Source organism: Bos taurus, chromosome 6 (genome assembly GCF_002263795.3).
Source record: "Bos taurus isolate L1 Dominette 01449 registration number 42190680 breed Hereford chromosome 6, ARS-UCD2.0, whole genome shotgun sequence".
NCBI lineage: Eukaryota > Metazoa > Chordata > Mammalia > Artiodactyla > Bovidae > Bos > Bos taurus.
The window spans coordinates 87,409,405-87,429,314 of NC_037333.1; the positions used below are offsets into that span (position 1 = coordinate 87,409,405).

General features: G+C 37.9%; 1 protein-coding gene across 2 annotated transcripts in view; it reads right to left on the minus strand.

The window, feature by feature from the left end:
* Nucleotides 1–16,425: 16,425 nt before the first annotated feature.
* The window catches only part of ADAMTS3 (ADAM metallopeptidase with thrombospondin type 1 motif 3), a 280,320-nt gene continuing 276,835 nt past the window's right edge, over nt 16,426–19,910 (minus strand). Inside the window, exon 22 of one of the 2 annotated variants that reach the window (XM_024993300.2) lies at nt 16,426–19,137. In XM_024993300.2, coding sequence (XP_024849068.1) covers nt 18,563–19,137 — 575 coding nt within the window. In that variant the 3' untranslated portion in view covers nt 16,426–18,562. The remainder of the gene's footprint in view (nt 19,138–19,910) is intronic. The other variant, NM_001192797.1, reaches the window with a different exon arrangement.

The window sequence follows — 19,910 nt, forward strand, 5'->3', positions numbered from 1 at the left end:
CTACTGGATTTAGTCCAGTGCTCTTCATTCTTCAGGAATAACATTAAGGATCAAACGTGAATTTTGAGCATAAAATTAGATGAGCTCATCTCACTTCTAAGCTTGACTAGAACTGGGCTTAGAATTGGAATTAGTATTGCAAATATATTCCTCCATGGCCAGTCTCCTTCTATTCTGTAGAAATAAGGGGCTCCAAGGTAAAAGAAGGCCATTACCTCTGGATAAGCAAGAGTCTATGTTGTTGTTCAGCTGCTAAGTTGTGTCCGACTCTGTGACCCCATGGGCTGCAGCACGCCAAGCTTGCCTGTCCTTCAGTATTTCCCAGAGTTTGCTCACACTCATGTCCATTGAGTTGGTGATGCCATCCAATCATCTCATCCTCTGTCATTCCCTCCTCCTCCTGCCCTCAATCTTTCCCAGCATCAGGGTCTTTTCCAATGAGTTAGCTCTTCGCATCAGGTGCCCAAAGTACTGAAGCTTCAGCTTCTTCATCAATCCTTCCAATGAATATTCAGGACTGATTTGCTTTAAGATTGACTGGCTTGATTTTTTTGAAGTCCAAAGGGATTCTCAAGAGTTCTCCAGCACTGCCATTCAAAAGCATCAATTCGTTGGCACTCAGCCTTTTTTATGGTGCAACTCTCACATGTGTTCATGATTGCTGGGAAAACCATAGCTTTGACTGTATGAGCTTTTGTTGGTGAAGTGATGTCTCTGCTTTGTGATCCACCTAAATAAGTGAGCAGAAATGTGCATTTTGAGAGATAAATTCTGAAGGCTTTTTAGTATATTACGCTTATTAGTATATTACACTTTCAAATAAGCCCATTGCAAACCTCCAGACTGCACAAGTATACATCCAGCTATATGCATGGGACATCTTCATTTGCATATATGGCTACTGAGATGAGTCACATTTTTCTAGCCTGATTTCCAGTAGAGCTATCTAATGACACACACAATGAGATGTACTCTGTTGAATTTCTTAATTTTTATCTTCGCATCTCAGATGTTGCCTGGTGCTTGGAGACAGCAACCAGCCTCTGGCTGAATGCTTTATTATTTATGATGTTCTCAACATGCAACTCAAGTTGTCAGAAGCAATAGCCAATCTTATTCACTTTACCTTTGCTTTGGGTGTTCACGTTTGTTAGAAATGCGTTTGAATAATGTGGGTGGTCTGGATAAATAGTTTCTTTAACTACCTAGCCAGTTTTTTAGTTTTCTTCCCTCTGTCTTCCCCCTTCTGACTTGGAATCGTATCCTATTCTCCTCCACAGATTCCTTAAGCTTACATGTATGCTCATGTCCTCCCCATCACTCAAGGTGGAACCAAATTTCTGCTTGGGTCTGCTTCTGCCTCGTTAGCCACTATCTGTTTTGTTTACCACCAGACTACTCAAGAGCTTGGCCTCACTTCATTGCCTCTTCTGTCCCATCCCTCACCAACCTTCACTGTGGCATCCCCTACAGCCTGTCTTCTCTCTTTAGCATTTGACAGAAAGTGCTTTCTGGAAGGTTACACAAATTTCTGTTGAGCTCTGATCGTGTGGCAGACATTGTTCTAGGTGCTTAGAATACAGTCATGTGCAAACTGGAAAAAATACCTTCCCTCTAAGTGGAGTGTCCTTTGTAGCAGAGGAAGCAAAAAAACAATCATCATAATACATTGGTTTGCTATATAATATATTAAAAGGTGATTTTAAAAAGAGCATATTGTGATATGAAATAGGATGTTGGTGTTAGAACTCATTAGAAGATGGCAGTAAAGATTTTTTAATATAAATTTATTTATTTTAATTGGAGGCTAATTATTTTACAATATTGTATTGGTTTTGGCATTTGAAGGAGGTAAGAGAATTCTGGGAAAGAACATTCCAGCAGGAAGGAATGACAAATGCAAAGTAACTCAAATACTCTATTTTTGAGTCCTGCCTCATCTTTTTATACTCCTAACCCACAAAATCCCATCCTAGACATTTCTTTTATTACATCTTTATTGTCACCATAAAACTGCCTCTAGCTTTTTTAGCCCCCATAAAATATGCTTCTTGGTCTTCTACTATACTTGCAAATTTGATTTTAGTGAAGGAAAGGACCATGACCTTTGATTTACTCAAAATCTATAACTGAAATAACTCTGATCATAGCTGTCAAGATTGATAATGTCTGAAAAATATCTTAAACTTCTGAGGCTGCAATTTTATTATTTTTTGTCTTCAATTTTAGAATGTCTCCAATGCGTTGTTTTTTCACCCTGGATTCTCTGTGCTAGTCATGCACTTACTGTTATGCTGGTTAAAATTTAAAATATTATTTTCTAAAGTGACATTTGAAGTATCCATGATTCAGAAGATGGGAAAGGTGAGTCATGGCTATAGGAAGTCAGCAATTTCCTCAGTGAGCCCTGCTCCATTTCTACACACTTTAAGGCTAAATATCTACTTGCTACACCAAGTTTAAAGAGCTGGGATTCTGCCCACTTCAGGAGTATGTGCTTGATTTTCATGTAAATCATCATTGTCCAAAGTATATTTTATGGAACACCTAGTTAATTTCATGTGTCAGCTTCAATGAGTTTAAGGATAATAACTGGTAAAATAGTATTTCTGAGTGTGTCTTTGAGCTTGTTTCTAGCCTTTGGTTCAGTAGACCGAGTGAAAAAAGATCTCTCTACTCAAAGTCACTGGATATCATCCAATCTGTCTAGGGTTTGAATAGAACAAAGAATCAGAGAAAGGGTGAATGCCCTCTGCCTGAGTTTGAGATGTCCATCTTCTCTGGCCTTCAAACACTGTCTCTCCTGTTCTCAGGCTTTCAGACTCAGACCAGAATTTATACTGTTGGCCACCAATGCTTAAGCCTTATTCAGACTGAATGTTACCACCAGCTTTCCTGAATTTCCAGCTTGCAGATGGCAAATGTGGTACTTTCTGGCCTCTGTAATCACTTGGCCATTTCCTTTAATAAGTCTCCCTTTACCTATATGTGTATCTGCTTTATTGGTGTTCATGTTTCAAATTTATGTTTTCCTGTTCAATGTTCAGGCTGATGCTATATAACCTCTTCCTATTTTGTTGCTTCCACTGTTCCACAAACTGCTTTCCTCAATTTTAATTCACTGTCTCTGCTTTGATTCTGAATGACAAGGGAGAAGACACTGATAGCTCTGTTGTTGTTCATTCGCTGAGTCATGTCTAACTGTTCACCAGGCTCCTTTGTCCGTGAAATTTCCCAGGCAAGAATACTGGAGTGGGTTGCCATTTCTTTCTCCAGAGGATAAGATTCTTTGCCACTGAATCACCTGGGAAGCCCACAATGATAGTTTATCAAAGTCTAAAAAAGAGAGAAAAGTACAATACAATGAATTACATTGCACTTGAAAACTATCTGCTCTATTTATGATGTGTAGTGATTAACAAATAAGCTCCTGAATCAAACTGCTAGAATTCAGACTCAGACTCTAGATCTCAATTTTTTCTTCTACAAAGTGAGGGATATAAGTGTGCCTACTTTATAAGGTTGTGTAAGGATAAATTGGACTTTCCTGGTGGCTCCATGGTAAAGAATCTGCCTGCCAAAGCAAGACACATGGGTTTGATCCCTGGGCCAGAAAGATCCTCTGGAGGAGGAAGTGGCAACCCACTCCAGTACTCTTGCCTGGGAAATCCCACGGACAGAGGAGACTGGTGGGCTTCAGTCCATGGGGTCACAAAGAGTCAAATACGACTTAGCAACTAAACAACAACAACAAGAAGGATACATCAGATAATATATTTTTTAAATGCTGGTGTTTAACTGGTGGTAGGGGAAACAATGCACTAAGACATTTCATTTATTATTTAATTTGTGATTAGTCCTTGGTTAATCTTTCTTTCCTTGTGCCTTTATTCCAAATCTATTTTACATTTACTATATTTATTCCAAATATGAAAGCATAAAAAACAGAGAGATATGTTACTACTGACCTAATGCATTCTTAACTGATATAAATTGGAAAAAGTAGAGAAAATGCCTCCTTTAAAAGAACAGTAAAATATAGAAGATGCATTCCATCATGCTATGTAGTAAGTCTGCTCATTAATAGATATGAGAATTGGCATCTAACTTTTTCCCCCTCATTTTAACAAAAATAATGAGTAAAGATGTTTCTAATGGCTATAAGACTTGTAGCAGACTTTGCTACATTGGTTTCACAGGAAATGGGGCCCCTGGACAATTACAGGTTCCTAGTGATTTTAACCCAAAGCATGAGGGCTAGTGTAGTGGTCATGGCAACAAGATGGTCATGCTGAGGAGAGGGCTTTGCAGTCTTCTTAATGTGCAAATACACTTCCACGTTAGACAACACAATTCTGATGCCCTGGAGCTGGAAATTCTTTTGATGAAGAGTGTAGAATTCAAAATTACTCATTAAGAACAATTTCATTTATAAGTCCATATAATCAGTGGAGAATCATATTTTGGAACTGTTAAATTAGGAGAGCCTAGCCACTCATGTTCCTATTGTATTAACTGCCCTTAGTCAACTTCTGCCTTCCTTTTATCTTTGTTTCTAATTCACATTCAATTGGTATAGCTCAGAGATTCATAAAAGCATCCCCTACTTAATTTGCCATGAAAAATTGATAACACGAAGACAACCCTAACTTTCAGGTTCTAAGTTAGGGAACATATATGGTGTTTAATTTGGGAAATAAAATAGCTATGGGGCTTGTTATCTAATATACGATGCCAGACAAATTGTAGAAGTTAAATGTGGCAACATAGACAAATGCATGGGACAGAGAATTCAGGATGTAAGAATATTAATCCAGCTGGAATAGTTATAAAAACAGAAAGAAAGAGTTTGGTTATTTTTCTGTTTTCAAAATAAACAAGCTAAACAGCAAAGATTACTGTCAAAGTGACAGCACTGTAAGGGTGCTAGGATGTAGCATCATAAATGGTGCTCAGAAGGTCACAAAGGATAAGGCAAATGTGTTTCTTGGCTTAGGATTTCAAAGCCTTTAAAAAAGATTCAAAGGTTTCCTCATCAGAAGATAAATATCCAAAGGATACATGTGTATGTACGACTGAGTCCCTTTGCTGTCCACCTAAAACCATCATGACATTGTTAACTGACTATACTCTAATACAAAATAAGAAAGTTTAATGAAAAAATAAAAAAGATGACTATCAATATCTATTCCAAATCTACTTAATAATATGTCAGATTTCTAGCTTAAGGAAATACTTGTTTTCTTCCACATTAATAAGCTGGCAATCTAACTAAACTGTATTTCAGTTTTCTCTTGCTGTTTTCTGAAAAAATTCCTTTTGGCTCTCTGCTCATTTTTTCCAAATATGTTTTCCTGTCATCATCAGTTAATCTGAAAAATTAATGAGCTCACACTTTATTGTGAATTTTCTACCAGAAGAGAAAGAGGTGACAGAGACCTTCTTTGTTTTAAGGAAGTCTGGTTTTGGTTACACACGTTTACAAAACATTTTCTTTGCTTGTTGGAGAATTGAAAATAGCCAGACTTCCTCATCAATGGTAATTATTCCATTTTATTTTATCATCACTAGCAAGGCAATGTCATTTTCAGGATTACATTTATTAATAAACTTGTATGTCCATATAATTGAAGCTATGGTTTTTCTAGCAGTAGTACAGATGTGAGAGCTGGATGCTTTCGAATGGTGGTGCTTGAGAAGTCTCTGGAGAGTCCCTTGAACTGCAGGGAAGTCAAACCAGTCAATCCTAAAGGAAATCAACCCTAAATATTCATTGGAAGGACAGATACTGAGGCTTTAATACTTTGGCCACCTGATGTGAAGAGCCGACTCAGGAAAAGACCCTGATGCTGGAAACGATTGAAGGCAAAAGGAGAAGGGATCAGCAGAGGATGAGATGGTTAGACAGCATCACCAATTCAATGGACATGACTTTGTGCAAACTTCAGAAGATAGTAAACAGCCTGGAGGGCTATAGTCCATGAGGTCTCAAAGAGTCAGACATGACTTAGTGACTGAACAGTAACAAAATACAACCTGCATACAAGCTTAGTCGCTAAGATGTATCTGACTCTTTGCAACCCCATGAACTGCTGCCCACCAGGCTCCTCTGCCCATGAGATTTCCCAGCAAAAATACCAGCTTAGGTTGCCACTTCTTCCTCCAGGGGATCTTCCCAATCCAGGGATCGAACTCATGTCTCCTGCATTTCCTACATTGGCAGGCAGATTCTTTACCATACAGTCACCCGGGAAGACCCATGTATAACAAATAAATGTGTGTATAATTGTATATAATTTTGAGAATATAATGCTGAGTTTATCCTACAAATATAAATATTATCCTTAAGCAATAGTTAGCAAATATTTAGTAAATTAGTAAATTTACATTAGAAAATATTTACAACGTGACAATAGATTGCCTTGACTTTTGACTTAAGCATATTACTTCATAAACCTCTAACTCCCAGAATATTGAGTAGAAAAAATGAATTATAAAGTCCTTGCATGACAACAAGTATTATTAGCCTCATCTATTTGTTTGTTTGTTTTTAATTTGGCTGTGCTGGATCTTCGTTGTAACATGTGGAATCTTCTCGAGCCATGCAGGATCTGGTTACTTGACCAGGGATTGAACCAAGGCCCCATACATTGGAAGTATAAAGTCTTAACCACTGGATCACCAGGGAAATCCCAAGCTTCATTTATCAAGTCTTATTTTTTAGTTTTTAAATACTTATTCATATGACTACCAAGTACAGCATATAGGAAATTCAAAACCAGAAAAGATTAAAAGCAATGCCAGAGTTATTTCTCTAAAGATAGGAACTGGATCACATCATCACATCATCTTCCTCCTTTAGTTTATTTGGTTTCTCAAAACTCTGGGCCTTTGCACATGCTGCCTCTTATACCAAGTCCATTCCTTCCTCAAGCTCCATACCCCTTTTCCCTTCTTCTAACTGCTATTCATAACGTAAGATTATCTCACACTTTTTCTGACTCCCCCATACTGACCTCTTCTGTATTTCCATTGTGCCATGTACAGACTTTTAACTACCTTTCTAATAATAAAATATTATTTTTATTACTTGTCTTCTCCTACATTGCACTGTAAAGTTTTTGGAGCCCAAAGTTTTATTGCAGTAGAGTGCTAGATGCTAGGGATGTTGAATAATAAATGAGAAAATGAATGGACATAGGAATGATTGAAGTAACACAATAACAGAAATCATCACTGCTTAAATCATCACAGCTTAAAATGAACAAAAAGGATAAAGATTAAAATTCCATAAAAATGATGAATGGTATTGATAAAAGTCATGATTTAAATAATGCTTCATTTTTTTTCTATGTAAAGAGTGGAAGAAGAACATACATTATTAAAGAAAATTTTCCAAAAATTGATTATAAGTTATTTCATTGGTAAGGAACTAATTTCATCTAGCTGCAAAACTTATCTTGTTGCCTGACAATATCAGGTAAATATATATGGAATATATATATGGAATATATATCCACACAAAAACTTTCACTGATTCCTATTCTTTTGGCATTTGGTAGTTGTTAAATATTGCTGGTACAATTGTTATGGGAAAAAAGGCTTTGAATGGTGAGTGAACTCAGAGTTAAATGACATAATGACCAGAGAAAAATATTATCAAGAGCTCTTTTAGCAAAAAGACAGTTTATTTTTCTTTCTTTGGTATTGACATTTGGCATTTCCTATGTGACAAGTGAACATACTCAGAATATGTATATATATGCACTGCCTTGTGTTAAAAAAGTATTATTCACCCTGCATTTATGTTTTAAGTTAATAGTTGCCAAAATATATACCACTCCTGGTACTCTCTACAAATTATTTGTTGCAATTTTAAAGGAGGATATTCTAAGACACAAACCAAATGAATGCAGATTGTAAAATGCCCTTTAAATGCCCCTAAGTAGACCTCTAATTCTAGTTTAGAAAACATAGGGCTCCCAGGGATAAAAAGATGAATAATGTTTTTGAAGAAGTTTAGGGTCCCACTTTAAGTGTTTTTTAAAACAGAATGCAACATATAAAGACAATTTTAATAAAAATAAAACATATATATAATTAGCAATGCTGTCCTAATTCCAAGTTTTGCTTACAAAAGCTCACTAAGTATAAATTTCCTTCAATATGGGAAATTACGATTATATTAAAATTTTGCAATGAATCTTTGAGAAAAGTAAAAACAACAGGCATAGAGATCCAGTTCTTAAAGTACCTGCCAACCATGTGTGATGAGAAAAAGAGATTGACATAATCTCTGAGATCGACGTAATGAGACAGACAAAACCAGGGCTCAGAATGGCAGGAAATGGCAAAATTTGAAATTAACAAACAACAAAAAACAAGACAAACATTTAGATGAGGGAGCAAGCATGTTTTGGAAAAAAATGTAAGTCTTTTGGTATGTACATTTTCTGCAAAAAAAAAAAAAAAGAAAATCACGTGTAAGAGAAGTATATAACTGAAAATATCTATCAAACAAGTGATGGACAGTGTAAATTTAGTGGACGGTATTTGTCTTTACTAACAATGAGCTAGCAGAGAGCTAGAGCAAGGGGTTTGGAACCAGAACACCTGGTCCTGGAATTTGCTCTCCAGCTTACTAGCTTTGTACAATCTCTGTCCTAGTTCTGGCAGTCTACATGATCAGTCTTGCTATGGTCTCTTCATTTGTAAAATGGAGATTCTACTGATACCTAGGGTACAACTACTAATGTGCTAATAGGTTACTTATGAATAAAATATGTTGAGCATATCACTTTATAAAGCACTGGGTACCTGTTTCCATTCTTAATTTAAGGAGTGGAAAATTTTATTGATACTTCCCTTTCAGTTCAGTTCAGTTCAGTCACTCAGTTGTGTCCAACTCTTTGCAACCCCATGAATTGCAGCACGCCAGGCCTCCCTGTCCATCACCAACTGAACTCTGTCCAGTGGACCGGAGTTCACTGAAACTCATGTCCATCGAGTCGGTGATGCCATCCAGCCATCTCATCCTCTGTCATCCCCTGCTCCTCCTGCCCCCAATCCCTCCCAGCATCAGAGTCTTTTCCAATGAGTCAGCTCTTCGCATCAGGTGGCCAAAGTACTGGAGTTTCAGCTTCAGCATCATTCCTTCCGATTAACACCCAGGACTGATCTCCTTTAGGATGGACTGGTTGGATCTCCTTACAGTCCAAGAGACTCTCAAGAGTCTTCTCCAACACCCCAGTTCAAAAGCATCAATTCTTCGGTGCTCAGCTTTCTTCATAGTCCAACTCTCACATCCATACATGAGCACACTATATTTATTGTTTGATTTATATTATTTTATATGTTCTTTAAAGTAACTGGCAATTTGTACCATTTATAGGTGGTCATATTTTTCTGACACAGCACCCCTAGAAGCATCTATATATAGATTTCTCTAGCCTCCTGCAATACCAAAGCATGCCAATTTTATCTTAGAGGGAGTGTTTAATTATTAGAGATTAAATTTAAAGAGAGGAGAACTGTTGTATCTTAATTCACCAGGTCACAAGTATGTGGTTGACAGCATGAAGTAAAAAGTAGAGTAGAAACCAGCCAGCACCACAAAATAGTCTAGTAATTTATGTGGACAGTCTCATCCATGGTTATGGTATTAACTTACCATTTATTACATGCCAATCTCATGCGTGCTCTCTTTCTCTGTCTCTCTCTCATTGTCCCTCTCTTTCTGTCTCTATATCTCTGTCTCTTTCTCTCTCTCACACACACACACACACACTCACCTACCTTCCCTTCTTGTTTCTGCTCAGTGTAGCATTCAAAAGACTCCAAAAGCAGTTTTACTAAAGTCTTGTGGAATGTCTCTGTGAGTGGGGAGGAGAGTGGGGGTACATACAACAAAAACAAGGATTTTTAAAAACTCGTTATAAAAGAATCCTCACTTCCACACACCTGCTTCTTGAAGTCCTCTATGATGCCCCCCAAAACTCCAGGTTCCTCTCTCGAGGGTTCAAATGCTTTCCTCCAAAAGGAGGTACTTTTCTGTGGACCCCAGTCTATCTTATCTAAGTGTCTTCAATTCTGCCACCAGGAGCCTCTTTCACTATATCCTGAAAAGAGATGATGGCAAGTGATAGATAAGTGTTTCCTTTTTTTCTTTTTTTAAAATTTTATTGGAGTATAGTTGCTTTACAATGTTGTGTTAGTTTCTGTTCTGTAGCAAAGTGAATCAGCCATACACACATATATCTCCTCTTTTTTGGATATCCTTCCCACTTTGTTATTTTATGTGTTTATTCAGCAGAGGACTGTAGAAGAGCTTTGTTTGCTTTTTTTTGTTTTTTTTGGTTTAAGCTTTGGGAATGATACTATAGAGTAGGATATTAACACTTGTGATCTGAGTGTGAATAACACTTGGGTGTGAATGATTATTTTCTTCCTTGACATCAAAATATTTTTTGGGGGAGGTGATAGTTTAAAAAGACAGGCAACACTACTCAGCCCCAGGGAAATTGCTAACAATCAAGTGATTAAAAGCTAATTGGTCAAATCAACAATTTAACTAAAACTGTGAGTTGACTGGAAAAGAGCAGCTTTTCTGACCAACCATATTAAGGAAGTAACACTAGTGTCACCAGGGAAGTAGCTGAGTAACCTTTTTACACCCGTGCCATAAGTCAGGATGGGAGAAATTTAGGGGTCATTCCAAATCTTTGGTAAACTCTACAATGAGTTTGCAGAATTTATAACACCTTGTTTTGGTTTAGAATTTGTGCTTTTGTTGACAAATTTATTTCAGTAGATTATGTTTTTCTTGATAGGAATATTTTAAATAAATTAAAAATTTTATCACTAGCTCACTAGCTCAAAGTGTATTATTCAAAAGTGTCTGGGCTCAGAATGTTTTCGAATGTATTAATTGATGTGTTAATAAAGCCTGTTTGTTATATTTTACTTATGCATCTGATATTTTACCTCATTTTATGCAGTTTTGAAGTGAAGTGAAAGTTGCTCTGTCGTGTTGGACTCTTTGGGATCCCATGGATAGTCCATGGAATTCTCCAGGCCAGAATACTGTAGTGGGTAGCCTTCTCCAGGGGATCTTCCCAACGCAGGGATTGAGCCCAGGTCTTCCACATTGCTGGCAGATTCTTTATCCGCTGAGCCACAGGGGCAAAATCTCGTTTAGAATAAAACCCCAAGCCCCACACGCACCAGAGATGCTCAGAGGACTCAAACAAAACCTCACGAGCACCAGGAGATCCCACAGATTGAGCAAGACCTGCCTTTCAATGTCTTAGTGTCTCCTATGGAGGTACGGGTGAGCAGTGGCCCGTCGCAGAGACAGGGGCTCTGGGTACAGTAGACCCGACAGTAAGCCCTCCTGGAGGAGGTCACCATTAACCCCACCATAGTGCCACCAGAACTTACACAGGACTTGGGAAACAAACTCTTGGAGGACACAAACAAAACCTTGTGTGCACCAAGGAGGGAACACAGCCCCACCCATCAACAGAAAATTGGATTCAAGAACATGGCCCTGCCCATCAGAACAAGTTTTCCCCACAGTCAGTCTCTCCCACCAGGAAGCTTCCATAAGCCTCTAATCCTTATCCCTCAGAGGGCAGACAGATTGAAAACTATAATCACAGAAAACTAATCAAACTGATCACATGGACCACAGTCTTGTCTAACTCAATGAAACTATGAGCCATGCCATGTAGGGCCACCCAAGACAGATGGATCATGGTGGAGAGTTCTGACAAAATGTGGCCCACAGGAGAAGGGAATGGCAAACCACTTCAGTATTCTTGAGAACCCCATGAAAAGGCAAAAAGATATGACACTGAAAGATGGACTCCCCAGGTCAGTAGGTGCCCAATATGCTACTAGAGATCAGTGGAGAAATAACTCCAGAAAGAATGAAGAGATGGAGCCAAAGCAAAAACAACGTCCAGTTGTGGATGTGACTGGTGATGGAATTAAAATCCAATGCTGTAAAGAACAATATTGCATAGGAATCTCGAATGTTTGGTCCATGAATCGAGGCAATTTGGAAGTGGTCAAACAGGAGATGGAAGAGTGAAAATCGACATTTTAGGAATCAGTGAACTAAAATGGACTGGAATCAGGGAATTTAACTCAGACGACTATATCTACTACTACGGGTAAGAATACCTTAGAAGAAATGGAGTAACCGTCATAGTCAACAAAAGAGTCTAAAATGCAGTACTTGAGTGCAACCTCAAAAATGACAGAATGATCTCTGTTCATTTCCAAAGCAAACCATTCAATATCACAGTAATCCAAGTCTATGCCCCAACTAATAATGCTGAAGAAGCTGAAGTTGAGTGGTTCTATGAAGACCTACAAGATCTTCTAGAACTAACACCCAAAATAGATGTCCTTTTCATCATAGGGGACTGGAATGCAAAAGTAGGAATTCAAGACATACCTAGAGTAACAGGCAAGTTTGGCCTTGGAGTAAAAAATTAAGCAGGGCAAAGACTGACAGAATTTTCAGAGTTTTGTCAAGAGAAAGCATTGATCAGAGCAAACACCCTCTTCCAGCAACACAAGAAAAGACTCTATACCTGGACATCACCAGATGGTCAATACTGAAATCAGATTGATTATATTCTTTGCAGCCAAAGATGGAGAAGCTCTACACAGCAAAAATAAGACCAGGAGCTGACTATGGCTCAGATCGTGAAGGCTTTATTGCCAAATTCAGATTAAATTGAAGAAAGTAGGGAAAACATTAGACTTTAGACTCTAGGCATTCAGGTATGACCTAAATCAAATCCCTTACAATTTTACAGTGGAAGTGACAAATAGATTCAAGTGATTAGATCTGATAGACAGAATGCCTGAAGAACTAGGGATGGAGGTTCATGACATTGTACAGAAGGCAGAGATCAAGACCATCCCCAAGAAAAAGAAATGCAAAAGAGGCCAAAATGTTTGTCTGAGGAGGCCTTACAAATAGCTGAGAAAAGAAGAGAAGCTAAGGGCAAAGGAGAAAAGGAAAGATATAAACATCTGAATGTAGAGTTCTAAAGAATAGCAAGGAAAGATAAGAAAGCCTTCCTCAGTAATGAATGAAAAGAAAGGGAGGAAAACAATAGAATGGGAAAGACTAGAGAGCTCTTCAAGAAAATTAGAGATACCAAGGGAACTTTTCATGCAAAGATGGGCACAATAAAGGACAGAAATGGTATGTACCTAACAGAAGCAGCAGATATCAAGAAGAGGGGGCAAGAATACACAGAAGAGACTTTCCTGACCTAGACAATCACGATGCTGTGATCACTCACCTAGAGCCTGACATCCTGGAATGTGAAGTCAAGTGGGCCTCAGGAAGCATCACTACAAACAAAGCTAGTGGAGGTGATGGAATTCCAGTTGAAGTATTTCAAATCCTAAAAGATGATGCTGTGAAAGTGTTGCACTCAATGTGCCAGCAAATTTGGAAAACTGAGCAGTGGCCACAGGACTGGAAAAGGCCAGTTTTCATTCCAATTCCAAAGAAAGGCAATGCCAAAGAATGTTCAAACTACCTCACAATTGCACTCACCTCACAGGCTAGCAAAGTAATGCTCAAAATTCTCCAAGCTAGGGTTCAACAGTATGTGAACTGTGAACTTCCAGATGTTCAAGCTGGATTTAGAAAAGGCATAGGAACCAGAGATCAGATTGCCAACATTTGTTGGATCCTAGAACTACTACTGCTTTATTGACTATGCCAAAGCCTTTGTGTGGATCACAACAAACAGTGGAAAATCCTTAAAGAGATGGGAATACCAGACCACCTTACCTGCCTCCTGAGAAATATATATGCTGGTTAAGAAGCAACAGTTAGAACTGGACACGGAACAACAGACTAGTTCCAAATTGGGAAAGGAGTACGCCAAAGCTGTATACTGTCACCCTGCTTCATGCCGGGCTGAATGAAGCAAAAGCTAGAATCAAGATAGCCAGGAGAAATATCAATAACCTCAGATACGCAGATGGCACCACTCTTATGGCAGAAAGTGAAGAAGAACTAAAGAGCCTCTTGATGAAAGTGAAAGAAGAGAGTGAAAAAGTTGGCTTAAAACTCAACACTAAAAAAATGAAGATCATAGCATCTGGTCCCATCTCCATGGCAAAGATAATGGGGACATTTCTTTTATTTCATGGCAAACAGATGGGGAAACAATGCAAACAGTGAAAGACTTTATTTTGGGGAGGCTCCAAAATCACTACAGAGGGTGACTGCAGCCATGAAATTAAAACTGCTATGACCAACTAGATAGCATATTCAAAAGCAGAGACATTACTTTGCCAACAAAGGTCCATATAATCAAAGCCATGGTTTTTCCAGTAGTCATGTGAGAGTTGAATTGTAAAGAAAGCTGAGCAATGAAGAATTAATGCTTTTGAACTGTGATGTTGGAGAAGACTATTGAGAGTCCTTTGGACTGCAAGGAGATCCAACCAGTCCATCCTAAAGGAAATCAGTCCTGAATATTCATTGGAAGGACTGATGTTGAAGCTGAAACTCCAATACTCTGACCATCTAATGTAAAGAACTGACTCATTGGAAAAGACCCTGATGCAGGGAAATACTGAAGGCTGGAGGAGAAGCAGACGACAGAGGGTGAGATGTTTGGATGGCATCACTGACTTGATGGACATGAATTTGAGCAAGCTCTGGGAGTTGATGGACAGGGAGGCCTGGCGTGATGCAGTCCATGGGTTCCCAAGGAGTTGGACACGACTGAGCGACTGAACTGAATTGACTGAATGCAGTTTTACTTTAGCATTTTACTTTTTAACTCTTTAGTATTTTAAAAAACAAGTATTATCCTTTTCTATGTTTTCATCATTTCAATTAATTTTTTTCTCTTATATCTTACATTTCAGTGTCTTCATAATATGTAGAAAGGAATGACTTGACATTTTTACAAAGTGTATTAATTAATGTCAATACATGAGAAACATTTTATTTGCTAATAATTTTGGGCATTATTGTACCACTTACCATCTTTGCAGAGATACATAATTATTCCTTACTTTCACTATTTATTGTTCATAAATGGGGAGTGGGTATATTCTGCTAAAATTCTTTCAAATCAATGATCGGAGATTATTTGCAAATAGTTTGTCCTTCCTATCAATTTTTAAAGATAAATTGTTTGTCTTTTGATCCTGAAACGTTGTTCTCTACAACCATTAATGAGGCATGGTGACCATAAGCCAAGCAAATTGCAGAGTCTAAAAAAATGCTGTGATTTTGCTACATAGTGAAGATGATGGATGATAAAGAAAGCTGAGTGCCGAAGAATTGATGCTTTTGAACAGTGGTGTTGGAAAAGATTCTTGAGAGTCCCCTGGACTGCAAGGAGATCCAACCAGTCCATCTTTAAGGAGATCAGTCCTGGGTGTTAACTGGAAGGACTGATGTTGAAGCTGAAACTCCAATACTTTGGCCACCTGATGCGAAGAGTTGACTCACTGGTAAAGACCCTGATGCTGGAAAAGATTGAGGGCAGGAGGAGAAGGGGATGACAGAGGATGAGATGGTTGGATGGCATCACTGACTCAATGGACATGAGTTTGGGTAAACTCTGGGAGTTGGTGACGAACAGGGAGGCCTGGCGTGCTGCAGTTCATGGGGTTGCAAAAAGTCAGATGCAACTGAGCAACTGAATTGAACTGAACTGAAGATGATGAGGAGATTGGAGGAACCACAATGACGCAGTTGATATTTATTTTGAATTACTATATGTTAGGGCTTGGCTAACAGTTTTACTTAAGCTCATTTTTAACAGCAGTTCCACAGTGAAATTTGATAATTCTGCCTCCCGTTTGGCAGATGAGGAAACTGAAATCTAGTTAGATCACCCAAGATCAATTCAGGTGTGAAGTGGTAGGTGGGGTGCAAACCTGAGTCGTCAGCCTTTGCAGCTTAGACTAGAAACTGTGGCAACACTGTATCTCCTTGTTACATGACGAAGTCCCCTCCTCTGGATGGTCCTCCTGAGTCCTGGGTCATGTATTTCCAGCAGTCCTCAGGGTTCAGAGCTGATGGCAGCTTTTCTAAAAACTATCCTGAGATGACACATTTTAAAACTAGAAGGACCCCTTTTCCTTCTTATCCCAATAGATTATTGCCACTTTCTCTCTCTTCAAGTTCTGTGGAATGGACTTAGACAAAAAAAGTCACCTCACAACCTCTTATTTTCTTTTGTAAAAAATTGTATGATACACCCTGATATGAAAAGAAGAGCCCCTGTCACTTTCTTTGAGCCCCTTTGGAGAAAGTATAAGTAGCAATTGAACTTGATACTATTTCATTTTGTGGGAGGAAAGAACTTGGTTACCATTACTCAGTGATGAATCTAATGATAAAAATGTCAATTGAGCCAGGTCTATACTTTGTTAACATTTTTATTGCTACGTGCTCCCAATACAACAATCAGCATCAGTAGTGTACACTTTGATAAAAAGGAATTTTTAGCTTAGTAGAAAAGGAAGCTCAAAGATCAGAAGTATAATGAATATATACATCTTTATGAGAGGTGTATGTGTGTGACCAGCTTTCTTTGTAATCCCCTGTGGACTAGATGCATGCACACGCAAGCGAACTAGAGAGAATTTCATTCTGAAATTTTAGGGGAAAAAAAAAAAAAAGATTTCTGCTTGAGGCTCAGAGATTTCCAATCTGGAATTCACCTAATTCATTTGACCTTCAAAAGTCTTGCACCAAGTAGCAGCGATTCTTTAGAGGTATAGAGTCAATAGGTGAAGCTGTTATTTTTACCATGGTTAAAATGCAAAAAGTTTTTGCACATTTTCTGTGTTGAGAGGTTAACATATTTACATTTTAGATGGTTCAGAAACTGACTTCAAAATCATTATGCTGACAACATTTATCTTTCTTTTTCCTTTTAAGTGTAATTCATGAAATACTCATTTCTTTCACATACTTCTTTTCTGGTATTTCTAATTTACTATTTCATTAAACAGCTAGCTGTCTGAGCCCATACAATTTTATGTTTCATTGAAGGGGAACAAGTTATCAACTTTGCATCAACTCCTCTAAAATTGCAAAAGGTTTGCATAACATCAATTTTGTTCAAATTTAGTTCTTTGATTTGGCTGCTTTATTTTGCTTAAATTTCTCCTCTATGTACAGAACAAAGCATGCAGCTCTAATTATGTCTCTCTAGTTTACCAAAATATGGCATTGGTATTAGAGTAAATATTTAGTACATAAAAATACTATCAAGAAAAAAAATCAAATTTTAATAAATATCTTCAGTTCTGAATTCTATATACAGATACTTTACATCTACTCCCTGGAATTTCTGGCTTCACTGTAAGTAAACTGATCACTGACATAAATTACTAGCACATTATTGCAGTCAGATGCATTGTGGTTGTGAGCATGTGAATATGAACCATGCGGAAAATAAATATCGCAACCATTGACAAATACTTTCTTGAACCTGCTTCTAGAGCCCTACAGCCCTGCTCTATTGAGTGTTAATCTAGTTTCATGATGCTTTTCTCAGCTACCAACATACAAATGATCTCAGAACATTTTTCATTATTATTACAGTACATTGAGTATACACATTTGTATATGTCAACAATGGGACGATTAAAAACAACACAAGAACAGAGGACAATCAATGGTGTCTATTGAAGCCCTGCTAAAAAGGTTTCTGTTTTGTCTTGCATGGGCTCATTTACTGGTCTCTGTTCCCTGTGACTACACGTATGCTAAGACACTAATCTTATTCTTCTTTATTTAAAGGATGGAAGGTAATATCTGCAGCTTATCTATTCTTTTTCTCTAATTTAAGTGTCACATTGTTGATCAAACAAAACTACATAACACCACCCTTTGTATTGTCAGTAGCTGCAATTCTAACTTCTTTGTAATATTCTCCTTTGAAAATCAACTCATACAATGTCAAATAAGGCAATACTCAATGACAGGCACCTAGAACATCCAGAAATGTAACACAGTAAACAATCATTTGAGAACACATCTCTTAAAATAATACTGATTTCTGCAATATACAGTATTTACACAAACAGCTGCAAATTTGCTCATACAATATTTCTAATATAGATAAATAGGAATACAAGTCTAAGAATTCATTGCTTCAAAACTTTTTGTTAAAGTGTAAACCATTGGCATCTCTTTCTTCTTTTTACTGAATTTTTTTAAAATTAAAAAAGAAATCAGCTGATATGCACAATTGGTTCCAGTCCCTTTCCTGCTTTAGAAAATGACCCACACACCTAGCAACTTACTTTCCTCCGGTCAATAATCTTTGGTGCTTTCTTCCAATGAATTCTGGTAAATGAGTCGAGGCAGAACAAAAGGAGGACGAAAGCAACTAGAAAGTGAACCAGCACTTTTTTTTCTTCCACTCACAGAGAAAATGAGCTGACGATTTATGGAGAATTCCACTTTAAACAAGCTGTATGCACCATGGAGAGAGGCAGGTCCTCCAGATTTTTCACCGACGTTGAGCCTTATGGCTTCACTTGCTCATCTTTCCAATGTGGATGATCTTAGCGGACGTCTCTTGTCTATAAGCTTTTCATCTTTCTTTGAGGTTCTTGCTTGAGAAGAAGCACCTATGGAACCACTGGCTGCAAGGAAGCGGGCAGCAGCCAGTTGTGGAGATGAACTGAGGTGGCCACTCTTGGTGGGTGGGGAGGCGGGTCCTAGAGTTGCATTTTCTGCTGGCTGTGCTTGCCTCTGGGATAGGTTAGCACCATTGGATTTACTGTTTGACCTGAAAGCAGCAGGCTCATTTGGACCTGCTATGGAAGAGATTCTGCTCAAAGATTTCTTCTTTTCAGCAGGAGTCTCTGAATAGTATGGAACCAAAGATGTAGGCATCACTAGAGATCCGGGGAGGTCACTGGGGTCACCGGGGAGGTCACTAAAGATAGCATCATCGTGAGTTTCAGCAGCTTCTGAAAGGTACGGCGGTGGCAGGGTGCTACTGCGCTTGCTGCAGGACTCACAACATAACTTGTTATAACCTGGTATGGAGCAGTATCGTGCCAGCACCTCCATTTGACAGAATATGGACTTATCTCCCAAACATGGCTCATCTACAGAGATTCAAAGAAAAACAAAATAAGACATATGTCCAAACATAAACGGTGGACAATATGCATGGAGCTAGAGGGCATTATGCTAAGTGAAATAAGACAGACGGAAAAGGATATATATTGTATGAACTCACTTATATGTGGAATCTAAAAAAAAACACAAAAAAACAGAATCATAGATTCAGAGAACAAAGGAGTGGTTGCTAAGGGAGGGGCAAAATAGGTAAAGGAGATTAAGAGGTACAAACCTCCAATTACAAAATAAATAAGCCATAGGGATGTCCCACGGAGCATAAGGAATATGGCCAGTCATATGGTGATAACTTTGTATGGGGACAGACTTATTGTGGTCCTCATTACATAATGAAATAATACTGTATGCCAACTATATTTCATTTTAAATATAAAATAAATATAGCTAAAAATAAATAAAAGGAGGAAAAGCATGAAAATCATTTATGAATATAAAAAGATTTAACTAAGATCTAACATTGATGGGTGTTTTCCACATGAACCTTTGAGTTAAAATATGAATATTAGAATAAATTTACTTAAAAAAGTTGTTCTCTCTGTGCAAAGCACTTGGATTGACCAGCACTTTCACATTCCCATCAAGAGTCTTCAGATAGAGGGTATTGTTTTCTTCTTAGGAATGTATTTCTGATTTTAGAAAATAGAATATTGGATTTATCATACTTTTAAGATACAGAGAGGCATCTGTTTTTTAAAATTTTATGATACTTCTGTCTTTATGATAGAGTACTCTTGCCTGG